This window comes from Centropristis striata, chromosome 23, assembly GCF_030273125.1.
Source record: "Centropristis striata isolate RG_2023a ecotype Rhode Island chromosome 23, C.striata_1.0, whole genome shotgun sequence".
Classification (NCBI taxonomy): Eukaryota; Metazoa; Chordata; class Actinopteri; order Perciformes; family Serranidae; genus Centropristis; species Centropristis striata.
The window spans coordinates 18,414,155-18,440,786 of record NC_081539.1 but is presented as its reverse complement, the minus strand read 5'-3'; the positions used below and the strand labels follow the sequence as shown (position 1 = coordinate 18,440,786).

General features: G+C 41.8%; 1 protein-coding gene across 5 annotated transcripts in view; it reads left to right on the top strand.

The window, feature by feature from the left end:
* stau2 (staufen double-stranded RNA binding protein 2) overlaps window positions 1-26,632 on the top strand; it is a 103,738-nt gene that overhangs the window by 51,614 nt on the left and 25,492 nt on the right. For all 5 annotated transcript variants that reach the window (XM_059326808.1, XM_059326807.1, XM_059326809.1 and 2 more), the window contains 2 exons: window positions 4,745-5,106; window positions 20,401-20,514. In XM_059326808.1, coding sequence (XP_059182791.1) covers window positions 4,745-5,106; window positions 20,401-20,514 — 476 coding nt within the window. The remainder of the gene's footprint in view (window positions 1-4,744; window positions 5,107-20,400; window positions 20,515-26,632) is intronic.

The window sequence follows — 26,632 nt, the reverse complement described above, 5'->3', positions numbered from 1 at the left end:
TCCTCAGGACCTGTCTGTTATACACAGACATCACGCCTTCCTGCTGCCTTCCTGAAATCCTTCCAGCAGTATTGACCAGCCTACCAAGGCGATTCTTGTTGGACAGGTTCAGGTTTCCAAACCATGCAACAATACAGAAGGTTAAAACAGATTCAATAAAACTTCTGTAAAAGAGAGTCATCATTTCAGAGGAGACATGGAAGGTCCTCATTTTCCTTAAAAAGAACAGTCTCTGCTGGACTTTTTTGGAGGTAACCTCAACATGTGGTTCGAAGCACAGCTTGTTATCGAGGACCACACCTAGATATTTATAGCTGTCCACCATCTCAACCACAGCACCTTTAACAACTGTTGGAGGTGGAGGACAGGATGACTTCCTAAAATCAATGATCATTTCTTTGGTTTTTGACGCATTCAGCTCAAGAGAGGACACATCACACCAGGCTACTAAGTCATCAACAACAGGCCCATGTTCCTGCTCGTCACCCTGAAGAAGACTAACAATAACTGTGTCATCAGCAAACTTTAAAATGTGTCTATTACTGAAGCTGCTGTGGCACTCATTTGTGTACAAAATAAAAAGGAGCGGTGACAAGCAACAACCCTGAGGAGAGCCGGTGGAAGAGGAGAGCACACTGGAATAAACATGATTAACTCTCACACACTGAGTCCTATTTGTTAAAAAGTCAGTTATCCAACCAATTAGGTTCTGATTCAGCTTAAAATGATGGAGGAGCCGATCAGCAAGTAGATGGGGTTGGATAGTGTTAAAAGCTGAGGAGAAGTCCATGAATAAGAGCCTGGCATGTGTCTTCTGTCCCTCAAGATGCCTGAACAAAAGGTTTAATAAAGTGACAACTGCATCCTCAACGCCTCTGCCACTTCTATAAGCGAACTGCAGTGGATCTAGGTGTCGTTCAACATGCAACAAAATTTCAGTTTTGATTATCTTTTCAAAAGTCTTCATAACAAGAGAGGTCAGAGCTACAGGCCTGAAATCATTGAGTATTTTGGGGGAGCCCCTCTTAGCAATTGGAACAATGACTGAATGTTTCCACAGCTTAGGTACTTTATGCAGCTCAAGTGAAAGTGAAAAGATGTAGTGAAAAATGCTGCTCAGCTGATCCGCACATGTTTTAAGTACTCTACCACAGACCTGGTCAGGCCCAGGACTCTTAGCCTTAGTTTTCTTAAAACGATTTGCCACATCATCCACATCGATAGAAAATGCTGGAGACAGTGTAGCGTTAAAAACACCTGTTTGTGCAGTAAAATCCTGATTTCCAAATCGGAGGTAAAAATGGTTCAAATCATCTGCTAAAACTTTGTCCGTAAAACCATCCAATAAAATGTTATTATTCCCCTTCCTCTGTGCTCCTGTCATAGTTTTCATTCCATTCCATGCTTTCTGTAGGTTATTACTGCTCAGCTCAGCCTCAATTTTATCCCTATACCTTAGTTTAGCCTTTCTTAATTCAGACCTTACTTCATTGTTTAACCTCTTCTTCTGGTGACATATTCAGGGTGTACTCAGCCCAATGTCAGCTGAGATCGGCACCAGCCCCCCACAGCCCGAGTTCGGATAAGCAGTAAAGGATAATGAATGAATGAATGAATGTAAAATTGAATAGATCAACCCAATTGTCACTGATACCTGAACCAGGTGTTTCAGTCAGAATTGGCTTGATATCAGTATCACTTTTCCCTACCATCCATGGAAGGCAGACCCCTTTACCAGAATAACTACAATAAAGAATCACTTACATAATGCAATGCAGAATGGCTTTTGGAAAAAAAAACAACCTTGGCCATAAATAGTATAACAAATGGGTGTGATGCAGGGGAAATCTTTTTGGGTCATAATGGTGTGGTTTATTAACCATTATTATATTATTATTGTTATATATTAGCCATTACATCATATTTTATTATACTGTTTTTCATTGTATCATAATGGTTGTTTGTACCAGAGTTCATGTACAAACTGTTCTCTATACACCTCCTGAGCTGTCATTGGCCAGCTGTGCTATACATAAAGAGCAATGCGCATTATGTAAAGCAAAGTGGCAGAAAATAGGTAAATGGGACACAGGCTATCGCTCTGTCCTTCAGTTCTTGCTCTTCTACATAAACCGTGCACACACCTCGAGCACCCACAAGCAATCATTGTGTGTGTGTGATTGAAGTGTGTGGTTCTTGTCCTTTGCCGTGTGTGATCTGTGGGATGCAGTGCTACAACAAACAGGGTGGCTTGGAGACAGGAAGGGAGTGTAAGGAGAAAGAAGAAGAAAAAGAAGTAAGGAGAGAGTGATTTTTCTCCCTTCTATTCCCATGGGTATTGCAGCAGGGCTTTTCACTCGAGTTGCCACATTTCATTTCCTGCTGTGTGTGTGTGTGTGTGTGTGTGTGTGTGTGTGTGTTTGTGTGTGTGTGTGCGCGTGTGCTTGTGCATGTGTGTGTGTGTGTGTGTCTGCGTGTGTGAACTATGTGAAGGTCTTGCTCCACCGTGGTGATTTATAGCAACGGGCTCTGGCCCTATCTGTTTTCGATCAGTCTCATGCTTGGCTCTGGCTTCCCTCCAGCGCTCCCCTGGCCCACCGGACGCCGAGTCTGGGTGGGACCCCTCCAAAACTGCCTGGAACCAGCACCACAAACACACTCTCCCTTTGCTCCTTTTCATTCCCCCACTTCTCAGCCTCACTGTGCTTCTCCCCTGCTCTCTCCCCTTTTCTCTAACTCGCTCCCACTTCATGTACACAATTTCACAATCTCTCTACCCAACATCCTCACGCACAAACACGCTCCGTCACTCTTACTTATTCTCCCTCACTGTCTCTCCTCCTTTGTCTCGCTCTTGCTCTTTCTTGCTCTCACGCTCTTGCTTGCCATCTGACACCAGCTTCAAGCACTCAATCACATGCAAACATGCAAACATCCTCACAGGCACGCCCACGCACACTTAGGCAGACAATCACACACACTCACATGGATTACATTCACTGCCCCCCCCCTTCTTCCAACATAATATTCTTTGTCCACAGCTGATGTCATGTTGGCTAACACCTTTCATTTTTTGTGATACATTCAGAATGTGCAGGCCTGCGAGTTTTACTTGCGTAAATTCTAATTAAAGTTGTCATCATGATTGGGAGGGGGGAAAAATCCTAACAGTTGTGTCATTGCTGGCATGGGGCAGTTTGTTGTAGTATGAGTAATATGTCCTGGGTTTCATTGCTGTTTCCTTCAGCTTTTCTGCTCCTCTGGAAAGGAAGGCAAACTTCATTGTTCATAATTGGAAATACTGTCTGCAGGGTCTCAGAAACCCTAGACAAGAGTAAGCTACAAGTGTGCAAAACTCTCCGTCTTTGTATGTGTGTACGTATGTGTGATGGTAATGTTAACTCAAACAGGAAGTGGCCTGTCAGTCATGCGCTCACTCCAGCGCTTTCTCCCAGCTGTTGGCCAGTGCGCACACACACAAACAAGCACACACAGACATACGCACAGACACACACACACACAGCTGGTCTTCCTGTCTCTGGTGACCTTGGCTGGGCTTCGGAGGCTCCGCATGGTTTTCACATCCACTCATCCCCACCTCCTCTTCCATCTCAACCGGCTCCCAGCTCATCCTTCTCTTTCATCCTTTCTCTCGCTTCACATCTCTTCATCTTTCACATCTCATATTCTTTCCTCTCACTTTCATCGCAAGCCACAAAGCGTAGAAAGTGTTGAACTTCAACCTGTTTCCTCCTTCCACCTGTCACAACCATTTCTGGACAGTGATGTCAGAGTGCGAGGAAGCCAACATAAACGAATGAGATTCATCCAAATGGATCTGGATCGGAACAGAGACTTGGAGTGCTGTTGTGCTCAGCTGGCTATAACCGCAGTATATCTGGATCGAGCTACGTCCTGTTAAAGAAAAGCTGGTCAGAGCTGCCTCGGCCTCTCGGATCCAAATCACTCGGGACGTTTCCTCGAGCCACCGAAGTATTCTAACGAGCACCTTGATCTTAGACCCAACCTGCTTCCGTGTCCGCGTATTGAAGAGACGCTATAAGTGAAGCAGGATGCCGGTTAGCTGACGGTGCTGTTTCCCGTCAATGATGAAGTCATAGCCGCTGTGTTGATATTGGTAGATGCTCCGTTTGTGTCTGTTTGTGTTTGAGAGTGAAAAAGAAAGTGTGTGTGTGTGTGTGTGTGTGTGTGTGTGTGTGTGTCTGTGTGTGTGTGTGTGTGTGTGTGTCTGTGTGTGTCTGTGTGTGTCTGTGTGTCTGTGTCTGTGTGTGTGTGTGTGTGTGTTTCCCAGCAGACACTTTGATAGTGCTCGGAACTGCCAAACCACATGAAACTGTCATCTACGTTCGGTGATGGAATGCCAGTTTGGGAGCCAGCACACACGCTTGCACACACAAGTGGACACAGTTAGGCACACACACGCACCCTGGCATTGTCTGGTAGTGAGTGACAAAGGAATGTGTGTGCAAATCATTTCAACAGTTAATAACTGGAGCCATTATAACCATTTGCTCTCTTCTCTGTCCCCTAATCTTCTACCGTCGTCCCTTTCTGCTCCTCTGTAAACCATGTGACCTCATCTATACTAGAAATAACATTTATAGATTCCATCTCCGCTTGTCCATTCTCATCTCTGTCCATTTATCCAACCCTTATTTTGTTCAATTTTTCTCTTCTTCTCTCCCCATCATCTCACTCTCCACCTCTCCCTTGACCTCTCCAGCCCAGAAGGGTCTGCTCCACCTCAGCCCAGACGTCTACCAGGAGATGGAGGCCAGCAGGAAGCAGGGGAGCAGCGCTCCGGGCGCCGGCAGCAACAGCAGCGGCTCCGTCAACTACATGACATCCAAAGACATGGGGCCCTGCTCTGCTCCGCTGCCCCCGGGACACACTCCATACTACAGCGCCTCAGGCTCCTCATCCAGCCCAACTGCTACCATGGCCAGGGAGCTGCTGCTCAACGGTCAGTCACCCACAGCCGACGCCTCCATGCCCATGAAGGGGAAGAACTCGGCTCTGCCCTGCGGCGTCTCGGTGCAGCCTGCACAGCAGCTGGACTACCTGGCTCGCATCCAGGGCTTCCAGGTGAGATGCAAGAACGTGAACATGCTACTTCTAGGGTGTCTGTAGATCCAGAAAAAGGTGTAAACATGTATACAGCAATCATCGTCTTCTGTAGTTTTGCCATTTAAAAAAAAATTAATAACATCAATGTGCGTCCGCATGCACCAGACAATATTGGCTTTACATTTTGTTTACAACCTTTCTGATCGTCTGGCTGCTCATGTTTCTTGCCCCATTGAGCTTAGCTTTATTCTCAGATCCCAGCACACTCCCCAAAGTAATCTGGTGGCTACACTGTTATCAAAACTGATAGATATGATTGCCATAGTTAGGACAGGGAGACCATAATTGTAAAAAAAGCATAATTTTCCTTTTGCACATTGCACTGTGTTAGTGCTCTGTTTTTCCTGGTTAAAAGCCCCATCAAGGCGGCCTCCATGCTGATACGCATGCAATTGTTTCCAATTTCACATTTATTCCACTTGTGGAATGTAGGCTTGTATTTCATTTTAACTGCCATAAATTAGGTCATAAAAGCCATAATTTAAATTTAAAGTTGGTTAAAGTTGCAGACACCCTGTGGTACAGTCGTACAACGCGCACATGCTGAAGTGACAGCACAGATGTTAGCATGACCATGCATAAATATGACCCCCCACACACACACACACACATTCCTGCCATGATTCCTCTCCCTCTGGGCCCTTGCTGTGAAGAAGAATTGGTTCTTGGTCAGCCTGTGTGGTGATGAGTTGCACACAATCACAGACACACACACACACACCACCACCACCACTTCAGTCATGATGCAAGCTTTCTGTATCAAAACACACATAGCATGTGCTCTTCACACACATGTATATTCTGTTTGGCTATTCTGAATTTGCCGTTCTTTGTGAATGTATGCAGCGCATTGGGAATATGCATCTTGCACTGGGTTTTACTGCAGTTTGTATCAGTTTACAGCCTCTTCCCTCTTTATGGTCAGCTTTGTGCTTTCCTGTAGTTGTACACAAACCAACTAGCCAATAGTTTGCAGGGTTGAATGAAAAGCCCACATTTCTGGTCAAAAAGAGCAACACACCCACTTTTAAACTTAATGAAAGACTTAGACATCAACAGGTTTTTTTGGATATGCCCAAATATCGAGACACCAACCTTTCCAAGAAGTTGGTTTAAGGAATAAAAGGAAGTACATTGTGTTCACACAAGACCGCCACTGGTGGAAAACTTCTATTTTAACGCAAAGAAGTTAACAGCAAAATAGCACAACTTTTCTGGATATCATGTGATAAACGACATGTTGGAGCATCAACCCCTGTCAAACAAAGCAGAGAAAGCTTTTACATTGATTGGGGTATATTAGTAAGTTTTATTAGATTATATGTGGAATAATAATTTCCAATTGCCATGTAAATAGCTTGTAAGGAATGCTGTCTTTTTCAGAATAAGGGCAAAAACTTTAATATTTTAGATATGTAAACGCAGGCAGTGGTGCATTAGAAAATACTTTTTCATGAAGAAGAGAGTAATGAGAGTGGTGCTCCTACAGGGCAAGTGGTCTAACGGAGAACTGCTCGAGAACACACTATCCGTGTTCTGTTTCTCACTGTGGACATTATTGGCAGGCTATGGATTTAGAGCTGGAACTAAACCTCACAGGTGCTTCTGTCATTACCAGACTGGACACACACACAGAACAGAAACACACACTCGTTGTTAGAACTCTGTGTGTGTGTGTGTGTGTGTGTGTGTGTGTGTGTGGTGTGTGTGGTGTGTGTGTGTGTGTGTGTCAAAGAGAGACAGCCCGGTGTCTGTTTTTTTCAGTGCCGGCCGATCTGCGGTGCATACCATGCCACTGATACCACTGCCTGTTCATTTAAGCTGCAGATGCTTTTTATCAGTTTGAGCGAAAACATTTTATCTTAACCTGCTGAGGGTTCCTTTGAAAGGCCTTTGTTATTGCTCTGAGCCTTCCTGTGTGTGTGTAACCTGAGAGAACTCTGCTGCCTGGCCAAGCCCAAACACACTTGTACATATGCACACACACACACACGCACACACACACACACACACACACACGCACACACACGCACACACAGCAGGTTCTGTTTAGTGGAAATGGAAGAGTTGGGCTAAGCCTGTTTGTGTGTAAGTGTAAGTCTGTTCTCATACTGCACAATCCATATCCAACTTTGAATAAATATATTTGTTGTCTGTGCATCTTTACATGCATTGATTAAGTAAAAACACACACAAGCATCACTCACATATTTCCGTGTGTGTGTGTATGTGTGTGTGCGTGTGTGCTTCTTTAGTGAGGAATCCAGGCTGTAATTGAGACATGGAGACAATATGTGTTCTATTGAGGGGATGTTTCATATAATGTGGGTTTGTAATGAGAACCGCTGGTTGCCTACAAAGCCATGTTAGGCAGACTTTTTAAGGCTTATGTATTGTTATGTGTTTTTGTGGGATAAACCACCACAGACTCTAAATGTTTTTGCCAAAAAATGCACTTGTCTGCTTTTCCACTGGACACGTAATGTGCCGCTTTGTGTCAGGCCGGCTTTCTCTCGACCACACTCGGCAAGAAACGAGCGCTCAGATCCACCTTAAGATTTTTTTTTTTTTTTTGGTAATTTGATAATAATCTCCTTGTCTGATTAGTAACTTTGTTTTTGTAATGTAATTATGTTATCCAAGTGAGCGGATTACAGTGACCGCCCAACACTGGATTAAAGCAACTAAGAAAGCACTGAGGACATTCTCATAGTGTCTGTTTCATCCATCCAGCTCCACAGACAAAGGCCCGGGCCTACCTGCTAAGCCCTTCTTTTGATTTGATTGGAAAATAGCCTCTGGTGGAAGCTCTGACTGGATAAGCAACAGTGTGTTGTACGCACGCCAGCTTGGAGCAAGGATGCTGGCACTCGCTCCAATGTGTTTGTGTGTGTGTGTGTGTGCGTATTTCCTATTAATTTGGCTGGCGTGTTGTTGGCACGGCGGGTATGTGCGCTGGAAGTAGGGCAGAAACAAAGAAGCAGGAGGTAATAGACAACACATGGTCCAAGGAAGAAGTACGGAGTAAGAGCCACGTAACAGATTCTCCCCCTTTCTCTTTTTGTCCCTGTATTTTCTCTCTTTGCTCTCTTTGGTTAATGACTCTTATGTGTTGGTCTTTCTGCACCTCCATCATAACTGCTTCCTCTGTTCTTATTTCTTCTATTTTGCTTCCACAAAATTACAAATCTAAATCTCTAATGGCTCATTTCCACTGCGTGGTTGGGCTCAACAAGACTCACTCTTGGTACCAGATGCTTTTCTCTATTTCGTTTTCCACTGCAGATATTACTGTGACATCCTCTTCAAACGGACTCTTACTGGATTCTTTCATCAACAACCAAACAGAGGAACCACTGCACTTTGTCAAATGACCACAGCATTTTTTTAAAAATCTGTTCAATTGTATAAAAAATTGCACTTGCTATCGATGTGTTGTTGCATTTTTTATGCTTTATTGACGGTGACAGAGAGAATGGAAGAGGGGAACAGAAGGGAAGACATGCAGCAAAGGGACCAAGGGCTGGATTCGAACCCAGGTCTGCTGCGATAATGATTCAGACTGAGTGGTATGCGCTCTCTGCCATTTTTGTCACCTTATTTTTTGATTAATTTAGATCTGATGCAATCAGCTTAATAATGAAATGTTTTATTGTATTGGTTCATCTGTTTAATCATCAGTTGAATCATTTTGCTCATTAGTTTGTATTGTTGATTGGTTTGTGGGAGTTTTCACCCCACAGTCGAAGAACTTAATTGTCATTGTCTCTAAAAAATGTCTGTATGTAAATGCACCAATGTACATGCAGTGTCACTAATGCAACACTATTAGAAATGTATTTATTTTGGGGTGCACATTTTGCTTTTGTTTTTCCTTATTTTTATGACAAAGTGGTTGCATACCACTAAGGGTCTTGTCTCAGCGGACTCGAACCCGGCCCGAGGTCCCTGTGCTGCATGTCTTCCTCTCTGTCTCCCCTTTCCATTCTCTCCCACCAGTAAAAGCATGAAAGATGTTGCCACTGATGGTAACCAAAGGCCAAGAAATGGTTGCCAATTTCACAAAACATTTGCCAATTGCATCTTGACATCCAATTGCTGACGAGCCATGATCTCTCTGATAAGTCGATTGTTTTATCCCCACCTTCCAGTATTTGGCTCAGCTCGCTTGGTACCAAAAAAAGGAATTGGTACCAGGTACTATCCACAATTTTTGCTAATGAAAAAAAAAGTGGTTCCAAGCAAGTTCTTTAGAGTCACGCTGTACTGTGCAGTAGAGATGCGGAATAATTTCTGTCTCTGTTTGTGAAATTGAAGGGTTTGACCCCGGCATTGCAGTCACCAGCTGCCCATTTACTCTGCCATCACATTACCTAATAAAGTCATCAAAAACTGCCACCGCTTCAGATTATTAACTGTTACCTCCATTTAAAGTGAGCCGGAGATTTTTATATAGAGGATCAATGATTGATGGAAACCTAATCATTATTTCCATCACCTTCAAACAGAGCAGTGATGAACACCTGGACTAAGATGAATCCGCTCCTTCTGAGCAGATATATTCTCCGTCATGCCTTCCCCGCCTTTTCACATGTTTTTTATTTCCAATAACCTGCTCGGTTCTTGGAAGAGCGGATTGTTTATCAGAGCGGCTCACTCTGTTTGTCCATGTCTGAATGTGGACTGTCAGAAGAGTTTTTTTTAGTGGTTAAGCAAGTTAATAAAGGAGAGGGGAGTGAAAGGGGCAGAGAGAGAATGGAAGTGTGGATGAAAGACGTTTTTTGTGTGTGTGTGTGTGTGTGTGTGTGTGTGTGTGTGTGTGTGTGTGTGTGTGTGTGTGTGTGTGTGTGTGTGTGTGTGTGTGTGTGTGTGTGTGTGTGTGTGTGTGTGTGTGTGTGTGTGTGTGTGTGTGTGTGTGTGTGTGTGTGTGTGTGTGTGTGTGTGTGTGTGTGTGTGTGTGTGTGTGTGTGTGTGTGTGTGTGTGTGTGATCACATGCTGCTTTTATATTGAGCATGATTCCTCTGACATGAGTGACACAGTGTTGTGCATGTTGGTTTGATTTGATTTTATATATATTCCTGTTTTTTTTTTTAGACTTTGGTCCAGAAAAGTTTTTCAAATTCTGACCAATTTAAAAAAAGATGGAAATCTCTATAATATATGAAGAGAAATATAATGCAACAAAAAATTTGGTTTTATTCAGTAAACACACTAAATACAGTAGTGTTCAAAATAATAGCAGTCCAATGTGACCAAACAGATTAATCCAGGTTTTTTGTGTATTTTTTATTGCTACATGGCAAACAAGGTACCAGTAGGTGCAGTAGATTCTCAGAAAACCAGCAAGACCCAGCATTCGTGATATGCACGCTCTTAAGGCTGTGCAATTGGGCAATTAGTTGAAAGGGGTGTGTTCAAAAATATAGCAGTGTGGCATTCAATCAGTGAGGTCATCAATTTTGTGAAAAAACGGGTGTGAATCAGGTGGCCTCTATTTAAGAATGAAGCCAGCACTTGCTGAACATGCTCTTTGAAAGCCTGAGGAAAATGGGTCTTTCAAGACATTGTTCAGAAGAACAGCGTGCTTTGATTAAAAAGATGATTGGAGAGGGGAAACTTATAAAGAGGTGCAAACAATTCTAGGCTGTTCAGTTAAAATGATCTCCAATTCTTTAAAATGGAGAGCAAAACCAGAGACACGTGGCAGAAAACGGAAGACAACCATCAAAATGGATGGAAGAATAAGCAGAATGGCAAAGGCTCAACCAATGATCAGCTCCAGGATGATCAAAGACGGTCTGGAGTTACCTGGAAGTGCTGTGACAGTAAGAAGACGTCTGTGTGAAGCTAATCTATTTACAAGAATCCCCCGCAAAGTCCCTCTGTTAAAAAAAAGGCATGTGTATACAGTCTATGATGTGTAGAAGAGGTTACAATTTGCCAAAGAACACATCAACTGGCCTAAAGAGAAATGGAGGAACATTTTGTGGACTGATGAGAGTAAAATTGTTCTTTTTGTTTTTCTTCACTCACAGTGAAGACAGTGAAGCATGGCGGTGCAAGCATCATGTAATTCTATATATATACACGTTAGATGAATCAAAGGTGCAAAAACAATATGACACAGAACAGCATCTCATTATTTTTGCTGTGCATAATGCAGTAAGCCATATTCCTAAGTAACTGGCATGTACAGTGAATGTAGCACCTTTTTCAGCATGAATTACAAATTACACCCCTCCTGAGGTTGTGTTGTGGTTGTGCAAATGGAAAATATGACAGAATCACTTTGTGCATTGTAGCAGAGATTTTAAGCAGCCTGTAGAGTTTTGATGACCTGCATAAAACACAACCTGTTTAGTTCATGTTATTTGAGTCCAGAGTTCAACCTCTCGTGAGTGCAGGATCGCTGTTATGTTCGACCTTAAAAGTGCAATCTCAAAGATCTCTGTTTTGTTCACTTTGGTGGCTCCTACAGCATTAAGCGGTAATTGTAGTGGCGTTTTTTTGGATCAGTCTTTCCTTTAACTTGTTCTTGAAGTTTCATTGTATGTAGCCATCTCTCTTTTCTTTGTTTTTTTGCGGCCATATTAACCATTTACTCGCATCGCTAGCAGAGACCAGAGAAAATGGTATTCTGCTTTGCGCACATGTGAGTTGAAGAGCAGTTGTCTTGGTCCACCTAGGGGTGGGTGTTCGGAAGAAACCTGCCAACTCCAACAATCAATTAATCAATTAATCACTATGTATACATGGGCAAAATAAAAGATATTAGATAGTACTGTTCAAACGCCTGTTTTGATGATGGATGCTTTTATTTTGAAAGGACGAAAAGAGACTTGATCCTGTCGATCATAAAACTAATTCAACTGAGATTTAACTGTAAAGATAACGTCAAGGAGTTGTTTTATGTTATAGCCCTCGAAGAGGCATGAGGTTGGTTTTCACAGTAATCTTGCATATTTAAATGTGTTTAGTGTTTAAATAAGTTGGGAAAAGTTAAACCTAGTAATACATGCTAGTAAGGTTTGATACAGTAAGGTACCCAGTCATGGATAAAATAAAAAAATAAAAAATACACAGATCGATTAAAAAAATTATAAGCGATCGACCAAATACTTAACAACCATTAATCAATTATCGATTAATTATTCCTGTCCCTAGCTCCGCCTACCTTCTCTACCACTGTTGTGCTATAAAAAAACAGTCTCTAGATGAGCACCTTTTGCAATTTTTCAAGCTTGTAATAATGCAAAGACAAGGACTTTCATCAGTGGCCCATAGGTTCAACCATAATTTTGTTATTTCCTTTGGCGATCAATAGCGACTCAGTGGACATTTATTTAAATTAAAATTTTCATTATTATTGCCTTGTGAAAAGTACAAGAAAAAACAACAATCCAAAGTTCATATGGGCCAGTTGTTAAGTCTTAGTGACACAGGATATTGCACCCTTTTGGAAATTGTTAATATCCTCTTGCAGAAGGGATCAAAGGTCAACATACTATAACGTTCCAGATTGTGTCTGGAACAGTTGAGTGGTATCTACTGTATCTATCAGTTCTGTCCACCTGCTAAATCCAAACGCAATAACACGGCAGAGATAGCAATCAGCTGAGTTATGTAATCTAGCCAGGACAGGCTTAGTTCAGGAGATGGATTTAGAGAGAAGGGAGGGCCCGGCCCACACTCTTCGCTGTGCTGGAATCAGAACTTCCATGTTGGAAATCCCATGTTAATGAAAACACTATCCTTGGCGGGTGGCTGGTGTTGATATCTATTCAGTGCAGTTCCCAGGATTTCTCACACTTTAATGTTGTTTGCTCTTCTCTCTCTCCTTTTCCTTCTTTGGCTGTGTAGACAAACCACTTCAAATGGTGCCGACTACACCTTGTACCCCGTCTGGCACTTTCTACCCTTTCTTTTTTCCCTCCCTCTTTTTTTTCTCTCCTCCCTTCCTGATCTCCTTTGCTGACTCTCATCTCTCTGTATCAACATCAAACGCCTGATCTGGTACAAACGTTCAAAGACTCTAACAGTTTGTTTCCAACCTCCTTGTCATCGTCTCATTCCTCTACTCTCTGTTTACTCTGGGATTTGCGTTAGAAAATACATTTTGGGATGGCTAATCCCACCACGTTTGATTTCTGCGGCAGGGTGATGGCTTCCAGCTGCACTCTGCGGCATATTTGTGTGAAGAGCGATCTTCGAAAACAAGTTTTGTCTGTGGTATAAATCAGACCGTTAATGCTGTGCTGGCTTGGCGCATAGTCTCTCTGCTTACATGGTGGCCCTCTGCGTGCGTGTTGGTGCGTATGCCTGTGTCTGTGTGTGTTTGGCAAAACTGAGTGATGATGTTTTTACACCACAATCAAGCCCATTTGCAAAACTTTAAATCAAATACCCTCAAGTGCCAGCACAGCATATTGCAAATTTGAATATGCAGCATCATCTTGTTTTTTTCCACTTGCTTTTGTTCTCTGTATTTTGATAGTATTGATCATATTACATGTAATTCTCAACACTAGGTAGTGATAGCAGCCGTGTGCCAGCATGGTCTCAGCACAGGGAGATGGAGAGCATGTTAACCTGGCACTTTGTTTGGAATCCAAATAGTGCTCTTCATTTTATGCACAACATTCGCTGTATAAACCACTAGCCTGGTGCTGTTCTGTGGTATAAAAACAAAACACCTTGCTTGGCAGGCTCACAGAAACATCATTGTGTTTTGCACAAGAAAGGCTGGCTATTAACCATTAAGCCATAAATTCATTTTATACACTTTTTTGTTTATGCTAAGCAACAATAAGGTTACTTGCTGACAGATGTAGCTTCATTTTAAAGTGTATTAGAGTGGCATCAATCATCTCACCTGAATCTCAATATAAAACTAAATGAGCATGTTAAACTATTCCATTAACTGGCACTTAAATACACAAATGTTATTTTAAAAGAGTGAGTCTCTTATGTGCTCTTTTAAGAACAAGAAGGGCATTCAGAGAGTGCAGATCTCTGTCAACGCCATGCCCTATCTTGCAGTGTTGACGAAAAGTGAAAAATAATTTCCACCCTGTGATATAGATCCACTCAAAAAAAGTTTTTATATATATCAGGCCAGCATTTTTTCTGTATTCCTGCTGACAAACAGACAAACCGAAACCCAAAACATAATCTCCGAGGTCAGGGTTAGGCAACCTGCGGCTCCAGAGTCATATGTGACAGAAAATTAAACGTAATGAAATGGTTATTTCTTTGCATTTTAATCTTAATTCATCATTGGTGTAGGCCCAGTGCAGTTTGTATTCTTCAATTGTAAAACATGTAGCTTAGATAGCTGTAGTTTTAACATTTTAGTCAACTAAAGCCTGCATCGCAGTATGGAAGTCCCAATACTTTCCCAACTTCATGCCACAACTTTAAGTAGTTTTGACTTTCCCAAGCTAGGCTAGCTTTCGATTCCAAATCTCCTGAAATATTTGTTCAGTGTCCAACCTCTCATTTGCCTTTGGATCCTTGCAGCATTCTGACAAAAAATATATTAATGTTCATTATGACCTATGAGTAATGTTGGTAGGCTAATTTAGACTTTGAAGGCTGATTTATTGTCATTGCAAGGCTCAAAATAAAGTTTGCGGCTCCATTCCGAACTTCTTTGTTTTATTTTTGGCTCTTTTGTTCGTAGACCCCTGTCCTAGGTGGAGGTAAGTACAGGAGAAAATGCCATTTTTAGGAGTAGCGGGATCAAGAGGCATGAGACCTTTTCTTATCTATAAGCACACAATCCTGTTTCTCCTGCCACTCAGTGCAGTTATTTTTAACATGTATTTGCACTGGCTTCCTTGGAACTCACTTTGTTTCCCTGTCTGAAGACTTTTCAGACACAGTCTGAAGACTGTGATTTGAGCAAAGTGCTCTCAAAGTTTTTAGAGTGGCAGCTTTGTTTGCCCCTAACCCCCTGCCATTTGGAGAATTGAAAGGTATATTAACAGTTTTCTTTAAACACTCTTGACCCCTGATGTCCCCGCTGAAGTGGCTCGGCTTGGACCTCTAATTGCTTCTCACCAACAATGACAGAGTTCCTCGGCTGAGAGGGCTTGTTTATTATAGGAAAGTCAAAGTTATTTCCGTGCTATTTGATTCTCCACAGCCTGCACTTGGCTTAGTCGGGAATCAAGCTCTTAGTCCTGCAGTGCTTGTGTTCTGTGGTTTTAACTGGAGTAACATGACAGCATACCTAATAAGTATTTGTTTTTGCAGTTACCTTGACACTATTGTGTAACACAGTCCAAATGATATGGAGTTGTGCATGTATTTGTGTGTTCCCATTCATGTCTGTTTAGATTCCTGTTCATGGGCGTGCACATGCATATTTCTGTGCTTAACGTAAATTGAGGCATTGCTGCATGATTGCTATGACTGTGATTGCTTTTTAGTTTGTGCATGTTCGTGTTTGTTCAAATAAAGAGGAGCATTTGAAGAGGTGCCATCCAGCTTTAGAAGCCAGATGTCAGAGGTCGTTCCACGTTAGTGCCGCCGATCAATCGCAGGCCTTGCGTAACTCTCCTGTTTCTTTGTCCCTAAAGGAAGTGGATTAGAGGCTGTTTTCTGAGTTGGGACCTGGGATGATTAGTTAGGCCTGTTTAGAATGCATGCACTCACAGATGCATACAAACATGCACTCAAAACAGACAGCCTGGACGGGAGAATAGACGGTTTGTTTTTAAGATGCTCGTTATTTCAGTTTCCGCCAAATCATCGCAAATGAGATGATGCCGTAATGTTCCTTTGATGCTGGCACATCAGGCGACTTTCTTTCCTGCCTGCAGGTCAGAGTTGCTGGAAAATCCCTAAAGTAACAAGGAACTTTGACTATTTCATCAGCAAGCCACCAAGGAAGTAAGAGCTCCAGGTGACATTTGCCAAATTTGTTGTTTTAACCAGAATTCGGCTGGTGGCTGGAGCAAGTCATGTTTATTTATATAGTCCAAAATCACATACAGTGTGTCAAAGGACATCAGAGGTTTAAAACAGCTTATAGTCCAGACCCAGCTTAAGGTCTTTAGGGGATGAGGAGTTACTTAAAGTTACTTGAAAACATAAGGAAACAAGAAGAGAGCATTTTTTCCTAGCTGGAAACAACAGGTGTTCTGAAAAAGCCAAGATGGGAGCACTTAAGAGCACTTTAAAGGCACCATTTCTTTCAGCTGAATATTTTAAATTATGTCATGAGGTAGAGTAGGTTGCTTGCTCTGGCCCTTGTTCTGGGTGACCATGAGATTTTTCTGGGCGAGGAAACTTGGTGAAAGGTTTTACCCAACACTTTTTAAACCTCAGCATGTTAATGTTTAGCATATATAATGTTTTTAGCACTTAACTCCAGAGTAACTCCACATACCTCCAAAGTTGACCTGGTGATGGCACTAGAGGGAAAGTTAAGGGATCACCAAAGTGATTACAAGTCATCCAGTGGGCAACACGAGTGTCTGTCCCAAATTTCATGGCAATCCATCTAGTAGCTGATGAAATATGCCACTCAAAAACCACAAATGTCAACCTCATGGTGGTGTTGGAGGAGAAGTCAAAGCACCAAATTCATTCGGATACTTCATCTGGAAACCATGAATATGTGATCCAGATTTCACGGCATTCCATCCAGTAGTTGTTGGGATATTTCTGTCTGGACCAAAGTGGAAGACAGAGCTCTTGTCAGTGCCAAGCTTAAAAAGTGGAGGAAAACCTCAAGAGGAAATTCAGAAAGGGATCACCTCTGTCCAGATAGCTTCAGGGGTAAATGGCAATGCCAGAGAATGATCATTAACCAGCAGCAGGATTCTTGTGGGTTAGATTTTTTTACCCTGACAAAGGGCCTTCCCCTCCTCGTTTCACCCTGAAAGCTGCCAATCAAAGCAAACAAGCATATCAAACATTGTACTTGTAGAGGTTTTAAAAACACATATTTCAGAATGTTAGGAAATTAAATGGCTCATACTCCATTAAATGCATTTATTAAATCATGAATTTCATCACAACCTAAGGAGAACTTTCATTGTTATGTGGTTACAAAAGCTTTACCTTGTGTAAGCGACCTTCTGATCTTTGCCCCCTCAGGGTCAAAGCTAGTTGTTTGTAATTGGTAGTTTCCATCAACTGAACATACACACTCATGTGTGTGGTTACACACTTCCAGACAATGGGAGAAGTTGGAAATTGTTAGAAATTCGATCTATCCGAGCATATATCTCTTTACAATGAGAGACTGAGAAAGAGCGTCTGTTTCCTCCAGCGCCATCGAAGGGCCTCACCCTCGGCTGGAGGCCTGACAGCTCGCAATAGATGAACCGAGCGCAGTGCCCACTGATCAGACAGCATGATTACACCATACATCACAGGCTCCCAACCCACAGGCCTTTATTCTGCATAAATGAACCAGTGTACTTGACAAATCCAGACAAAGATTCATATCTTTCAAAGCACAAACACAGTCCTTTACTCTCTTTACACACCGATTGAAGAAGATAATGGAAGAAGCTGCATTTTCATCTTTTTCAAACCTCTGTAATAGGATTCATGTTACCAAACGATTATATTCTTACCCCTAAAGAGCCTCCTTCCTCTGTTTTCACTCCTCTCTCCCTCGTTCTTTCTTCCTCTCTCTCCTTAATGTTGAAGTCTGGAGAATTTATTGGAGATTAACTTGTCAGAGAAGGCTTTTTCCACGGCTCACTTTACTACATTCATCATTCATACACATAACAGATAGCATTCCACAATTTATCACTGTGGGCCCATCTCATCATCTGCAGGTGTGTGTGCACATGCACGTCAGTACGTGCGTGTCTCCTTACGTACTGTACGCAGCATCACGCTCGTGCATACCTCTGCATGCACATGTTCATATCTCTGTGTGTTTGTGTATGTTATGATGGGTCTGTGTCTTAATGGGCAGACATCCATGAGTCTGGCTGACTGGAGCGCACACAAGTGCACGCACACACTTTTCCACATATGTTCATAACTCACTCAGAGAAACACACACAACTTGCTCTGGAAGCTTTCAGTCACAGACCATATACAGCCAGCTAAATGCTTGTGTGTGTAAATGCGTACACACAAGCTCAGCGTCTATAGACGATGAATTGTAGGCTTGGTAAGATGACACTTTGATCCAGTGAGGAAAGTTAATATGCACAAAGGAAAACACACACGCTTAAGTGTCGTAACATATATTTTCTGTTGATTAAACAAAGGTAATAACTTAAAACTCCCAGCCAAGAATAATACACAGAGACAAACCAACACCCTCATTGTGTGTAAATTAAACACATGCTGACGTCAGAATGTTTCCCACATATTTTTCTATCATAAAAGCTGCTGTGGAAATTGCAAATGCATTGACTTGCAAAAGTATGTAAAATGGATTTATGCAACATGATTCTGGTATTCATTTTGTTTATTTTGGCTGGAGCAGATTCCACTCATCATGGCTCAGAAAACCTGTTTTATTACGCCTGACTTATCTGAGGAGTTTATGTCCATTTGTACAGAAATAGCTAGAAGCTGTGGTATGTTCATAGTATAAGGATGTTAGTTTTGGTTAATTTTGCTTTCAGTAGCCTGACACTCATTAACTGTTAAATAACCAGTTAACTTGGCTCTGCTCAGCTTCTCAGCAAGATTGTTTGAATCGTGCCAGGCGAAGAGGCTCCGATTGAGGAGCACACTGGCCTGCATGCTTGGCCAATATGTACACCCCACCACCACCCACACCGCCAATATCGTTTCTGCTCAGAGATACGTACGATTTGTGACAAGTTTGCTAAAATTATGTTGCGCAAAGGAAACATTTTTCAACATTTATTTAATTTTATACTTTCTAAATTCAAAATTCTTTCATCCACCAATCTGAGACTAGCTTAATTGTGTTTTTCACTCATCTAAAATACACAAAATTGATAGAAGAGAAACAGCTTGGCTCATGTTAAATGGCTCAACGAAACCCAAATACTGTGCACTACCGGCAATAACCACAACATAAATGCATGGTGCTGCACTAGTGGCAGCTTGTTGCAGGAGCTCTTGCTCACTGTTGAGCTTTTTCCTTTTCTTTCTGTTTTTGCGATACACTTTTTGCTGCTGTAACAATAGAAATTTCCCCATTGTGGGATAATAAAGGAGTGTCCTATCTTAACATCTCCCTGCTGGTTTATAAATAGACTAAATGAGCAGTGTGCATATTTTTTTGATGGTATTGAATATTATCTCAGACAAGTGCTCATCACATTTTTTCCCAGCGACATGATCTTTGGTTTGCGAGCCCTCTGTGGATATTGCAGGTATGTGCCTGTTCTTCATGTGGTAGTTCCAGTACAAGTACATCACACAATTGATATTTGACTTTGTTGCAGGAGGTAATGGTCTCACCCCAAGCCTCATGTAGCACTCTTTATCTTATAGCTAGCAACGGTGGTAGCGTAGTTTGTAATATTATGCAACTTCACATTTACCTAATGGCCAACATGCATAACCTGCCAAAACAGCTATGTCGTCCCATACCTGCGAGCATACTTTTTAAAAATTTGCTTGTTGATGTATAAGAGCATGTTGAACCAGTGATGTTCTCTCTCTTCTTCCTTCGGTCCTTTGTGTCGCTGCGTCATTCACAGTTTTCTCTTCCTTCCGTTCTCATAGTTATTTATGCCATTTATCAAGATGCCTGCAGCTGTCCTGGGCATAAGTAGGCCAGGCAAACACATGCACGCAAACACAGATATACACATGCAAATGCACACGCGTGCACAGAATAAGAGTCAATGAGAAATAGGGCAGACAAGCAGGCAGTATTACCAAAGCCCTTGGATCTCAGGAGCAGATTGTCCCAGAGGAGCATCATGTCATAACAGTCCTGATTGCACAGCATTTAGGAATGCCTGCAGAGTTAACCTCTCAATGATGAGGGGTCGCCAGTGATGTCATCACTACCCCCCTCAGATGCCCCCCTCAATCGCGCACACATACCCTGACATTCATTCCCCTCCATTGCCATCTCTCTATGGTGTGGGGTAATTGTCCACAAATGCTCTGTGGTGGCAATTAGACATGCAAGATTTACTCTCAAGCCAACCACTTCCAAAAACACAAGACTGTATCCCAGTGAAAACCTGAAATGCTTCAGTTCTCTTGTCTTTTGTGCTTTGATCGATCTTTTCCTGTATTTACTTTAGGGGTAACTCTGTGTTTGCCCTCTCCTCCAGGTGCAATACAGTGATGCGCAGAGTGGTAAGGAATTTGTGACCTATCTGACCCTCTCCCCTGTGCAAATGACCTTCCACGGCACCGGGAGCACCCTCCAAGCCAGCCATGACCAGGTATGTGTGTGTGTTGGTGCATTTAAAGGAGGGTGAGTGTCACACCTATTGAAAGAGAAGGTTAAAAAGAGGTCCATAAATATCAAATAGTATAGATTAAGGTGAACATCAGAAAGTGAGTTTACAATGGAGGGATTTCAGTTTTATCATTAGCTGGTCATAGCAGATTCAGAAAATCATGAATCTATTAATATTAAGTTGTTCACTTTATAATATCCCTGATGAAAGTGAATCATCTTCCAGTCATTCCGTTACATCCAATCCATATGAAAAGAATTAAAAAATTTTTTTTTTACATCATGTCTCACGAAAGAGATACACTTTCATTTTATTAAACGCATCAATCATCTCTGTGTTTTTTGTTTCAAGTCTATTTTTGTGGCATTTAGTGAAGCCTTAATTGTGTAGACAGCTGTTTTAATCACACAAATATCCCCCTGTATATGTGTTTTGAACATTATCTTTCTACACTGATTAATTAAGGCTGCCAGTCTATCTGTGAGCTTGCCTGTTTCAGTACAGGCTACATTCCCTTTCTGCGCTACAATTGGCAGGGAAATAAAATCAATCAATCAGTACATACTTCAGTACATATGGACCAAAAGTCATATCCTGATATATTTAGGCTAAATATCAATATGCGATCTAAATCCAGATATTTTTATCGCAAAGTGAGAGCAAATGTTCAGTCAAAGTCAAAGCCAAATATGACATGTCACAAGTAGTTTTATTGAACCCGTTTATTTAAGTGAACATAAATACTGTATAACAACAGGAGTACTTTTAAAAAAAAAATCAAAGCTCCATAAAGTGCACTTTTAAATAATAAAATATCTTAAATGATAATAGCCTATGAAATAAAATAGGCCAGTCTTTTTCTGAAATAAATATATTTATATGAGAAAAGAATAATGAACATTAAAAAATAACTAAATATGACAAACCCTAGTAAGGGCAGCAATTATATATAAAGAAAGAAAAAATTTAACTATATTGATATATGCGATATGGTCTAATTCCCTATTAAAAAAAAATATCTATATATCTTTTATATCGATATATCGCCCAGCCCTTGAAAATTGTTTTGGTTCAGTAAGTTTCTGCTGTCAGCCTGGTGAGGTTAACCAGACGCTGTCCACTCAGCTCCCTGGAAGCTGCTGCTGACAGACGTAAGATCTGGAGGGAGGAACCCACAGTCATTACTATATGCAACTGTTATTATCATTATTATCATTAGCAAACGCCTATTTGTCAAACAATTACTGTTCAGCATAACTGTTATTTACGAATCTGCTCTTTTGATTTGCAGAACATGGTTTTGCAGAACAAACATTGCCAGAAGAATTAAATGAACAGATGAAAGCTGTGATATGTGTAATAATAACATCGATTATTCCACTGTTGGAAGTTTTTCTTTCACATTTTTGGGAGTTATCAATAGTTATTATGATGGTTTTAAGCTAAAAAAACATACTTACACAGCACCGAACCCCTCTAAAAAACCCTTTAATTATAAATAATTAAAATCAGACAACTGTTTATCACTCAATGTAATATTTTTTCTTCATAAACATACAATAAACAAACATTTTGTAATAAAGATATATCTGCATAAAGATATTTTGCAGTTCAAGTGTAATATTATAGATGGCAGTGCACAAGTTGATTGTAAAAAAAAAAACAGATATAAAAAACAAACAATAAACATTAATGGACTATTTTGGACTAATATAAATGAAAACATACAAAAACTGAATGGAGAAAATTGTCAAATATAAATGAAAACTGCGGCAGTAAGTGCGCTGCAGTTTCTTTTTGCCTCCATACAGTAAACAGCCGTGTCTGTGAGAACACAATAAGGGCCGATAATATCAGCCGGGCTCGACTGTTTAGGTTCTGCCTCTCCTGGTTCAGTGAAGTGTAGCGTGTGGTGTGTATATTGTAGTATATAGGGCATGTTGTGAGGAGACTTTGGCAGGGTCTCATCCTCTAATTAACAGACAAGCCTCGGCTCTGTGGCTTTATTATTAATCACCAGGGCATCAGAACCACCTGTGATAATTACCACTGATTGCATTTCTCCTTGACAAGCCTCTGTTCCATCCACACACAGCCGCCACTTCTCTATGATTTTCACTCCATCAAAGTAATCCCTGTCCTGAAAAAACTTGCGGCGTTCCCCTCTTTCTCTCTCCCTCCCTCTAGTTTTCTCACTCACTCTCTCTCGCGTACTCCGCGCATTCAGAAGGGAGGCTCTTTGTCTTGTGTTGCCCAAGCAGAAAACCAGTTGCTTACATTCTATCATCTAAACATAGGACGCCCCTTTATTCAGCAGTCTTCAAAGCTTTAATAAAGGACCCGGCCCGGCCCTGAATGGGACAGCTGACAGGGGGCTAGTGCCGCCACCGCTAGCTGAGAGCCAAGCCAATATAGGCCAGGCAGGTCTGCGTCCTCGGGACCTGTTGTTGCCAGGAGCACTGGGGCATGACCGACTGTTAGAGAAGGCCTTTCTTTTTCTCTTTGCAGTACAGTGAGGAGTGCGACCACAAAGGGAGCACCTAACAATAAGGGGTCACCCTCAGCAGCCCCCAAACCCCAACACTTGTCGGACAAAGTAGGCCTGAGGGCGTCACACATTTGGTCGACTTTGCCGTGATGGTGCGCGGACACACGGCTGTGAGGATGAGTCTGTTGTTGACATACTAATAAGGCCTGTAAGTCAATAGAATAGGTTCCCTTGAATGCCACAGAACCTCAAGGATCCTGCTGCACACAGACCGATCAATTGGTCGTGTCTCTGAGTTGCCAATTGTTAGCTCACCGGAGATCCACGTGTTTCCTTTCCCACATGTTGGCCTTCGCACCCACACTCACACAATCACACACCTTGCACTTTTATCTGTGTAATTAGACATTGTAAATCTGATGAGACGGAGCAGGGAATCTCTTGGCTAACAAGCGATAAAACCTTTCCTGGAGCCAGCCTCCACACACACACACACACACACACAGTAACATGCAGGTACTCCAGTGTGTTTCATTACACACCTCTGTGGGAATTTCCTGCTGTGTTATCTTCGCTGTCATGGAGGTTTATATCAGGTAAACCAGAGCAGTTGATTAAAATCAACAGCCAAAGGAAGTCCTCTCTACACCTCTGTGCCCATGATGTATGAAGGAAAGATGTGGAGGATAGGAGCTACACTTCTGTCTGTGGACATTGTAGTTACAGTTGGCAAAACAGCACTTGATGAAAAACAGGCAAGATCTGGATTAATTTATTATTGTTTCAAACTGTGTTGCTCTTGGATCTGATTTACAGTTTACTCTTTGTTGTTTGCAAACACTCAACAGGACTTAGCGTCATTCATGCGATCATCGATGACTTCTGTGTTTCTGATTTTCTTGCAGTTTTATTGTGTATTGTTGCGGTTTTGTCTTCTTTGGCAATGCAGGGCAAGTCCGCACTAAATAGGAATTGTTTTGGTCTTTGTTTTGTTGTCAGTTGAAATATGCTGGGCGGGCGGTGAATAGAAAAAGTGTGTCAGCTATTGATTAATTAGCCTCCATGTTAAGTGTAATATGAAACAATGACTTGAGGGAGGAACACGCATGGTTCCAAAACTTCTTACTTTTTGTTACAGATCAAAGACGAGATGTAATCTGATCAGTAAGTCAGCTAACTGTTGAGCAGCAGTAGTAACAATGGTAAGCATGTTTACTATAAATAATGCTACAAGGCTGTCAGCAATTTGTGGCCAAAACTCTCTTGTTTTGGTTTAAACTGATAGAGCATGCGTCCTCCCACCCCCGTCTGCTGCCTCTATTTCTCATCCCAGTGCAACCTATCCTGCTCCAGGATGGGTTGCACTAGCTATTAGTAAATCCATTATTTCATTTGTATAAGGGCACCAGCAGCCCCATGGTTAAGGTGCATGACACATGACTCCCACTCTTGTTGCATGCCATAACAATCTCTATCCCCATGTTTTTTGTTACTAATTAGTTATATAAAGGCAAAATAAAAATGTGTGTCAAGTTCCTAGTAATTCCCTGCCAGATTCAATCTAGTGAATTACATTAAAACTTAAAGTCCCTGTGGAATGGAAGTTAGAGCATCTTTAACTTCTGTAGTATGATGTATTTCCCAGTAAAACCTAATATGTAAGCAGGTCACAGTTACAGAAAGGATTAAATAGTTCACAAACTTGTAGCCCTGATTCTCATTTGATGGGATGAAGTTTTGTGAAAGAGGGCAGGATGATTCTTGAAACATTTAAGACCATTTTACAGTAGGAGAAAAGAGGAAAAAAGTGCTCTGACACTGTTTTTTGCCAAGCAATAAATTTAAAACTAACAGCGAAACCAGTTTAAAACTGGGGAAATAGATTTTTTTAATTTCACAGGGTCTCTAAGAAATGTCTTGGCTATGAACGACTTAAGAAATGATTATCAGTAACTAGAAAACATATTAAGCGCTGTCCAATCAAACAAAGCAGTGAGCTATGTTATACAAAAGTGACTAAAGCATCACAAACTGCAGCATAAATTCCAGAAATAACATTTTTAGCGGGATGGACAAGTGACATGCTAAACTGAAATGATATCCTCTGTTAATCTAAGTATCAGAGTTTTATTATCTGGCATATGCCATTTTTCCCCCATCACATGTATGTGTCCAGCAGATAAAAGTGTCTATAGTGAAAAAGATTGAATTAAAGGTACAGAGTTGGTGATCTGAGAGTAAATCTTTGTACAGTCTTCTGTTGGACAGTAAACATTAATGATTTAGAGCAGAGGGGGGGGTTTTTTCAGTGAGTTTTTTACAATGGTCTGCTCTTTATCAACAAGTGCAAACACACACAGAAGCACCTACACATAAACACACAGTGCAGTGCTAAGGTGCCATAATCCTTGGCCTTGTGCAGACATTCCTGGAGGGCCTGTATGTGTGAGAGATATACAGCCGAGTGCTCTTTCTGACCTTATGTGCCATCTACTCGGTGCCATCTGCCAAACACATGTGAGCCCGCAGGCTGCTACGCTCGCTGGAACTCGCTTGGAGCCAAATATGTTTGTCAACATGTTCTCCATATATCGGCTGTAAATGATTTCCGCTGATAGTTTGAGCCGTAAGTTACAGTGTGTTTATTTTATATGTTAAAGCGAATAGATAAGAAGGAAAAAAGGCCGTGTTGACAACCTTTCGACCAAACAAAAGCATATATGCAAAATATGTTTAACCTTTGTATGGTAGAGCCTGTCTCATGTTCTCTGTTTCCATGAGTTCATTTTAGATCAACTTCTTGTTTGAAGTGCCGCAGAATAATCACGAGTTACTACGGGACCACAAACTTCCAGCCTCGCTCTCTGCTCAGGCTCCCTCAAGGTCGTATCAGTTTTGCTCGGCTAAATCTGCACTTGCTCAGTCGATATCTGCCAGTTGCAAGGACAAATTAAAGGCCGCTGCGGTGGGATATATTTAGACATTTTTGTTCGACAGCACTAGATGCTTTTTAGACAGGCTGATTTCTGTGTTTGTTCTGCAGAGCTGAAGTAACTCTCTGGCAGTCCCTCTGTGGCGGCAGTGGGACACCAGGGGGGCCGAGGCCCACTGAGCTGTGTGTGAGGTGTCGCTGGTCCAACATGAGCGGCCCGCAATCGAAGATGACAGGGTGACTGTTGTCTGCCACCAGACTCTGTGTGTGTTTGTGTGTATTTGTGTGTGTGTGCGGCGTAGCTTTGCGTGCAGTTATGTCCTCAGCTGAGCCACCCTGGGTCCCAGGGGCCCTGTCTCCCAGATTGTCAGCTGTGGCTGCTTGGGGTTTTTTTGCAGCCAGAGCAAATTTTGGCTGATTTGATGTGACATGTTGAACATAGTGTATCAGGATTAAAATGTGTTTTAGACATTTCAGGTAATGAGGGCCTGCATTTTTAGATTATGTTTTTCTGGATGTATTTCTTGTGAATTGTACAAGTCCTGCCAGTCTCACCGTATCACTGAAAGTAGCCGTGTTTCCATTAGAGTCGAATGGAATTTTGAAGCGGAATTTTGAGATGTCACATTAAAGAAAATGCGATTTAAAGATGTTTCCATCAAATGGTTGAGAGCAAATAA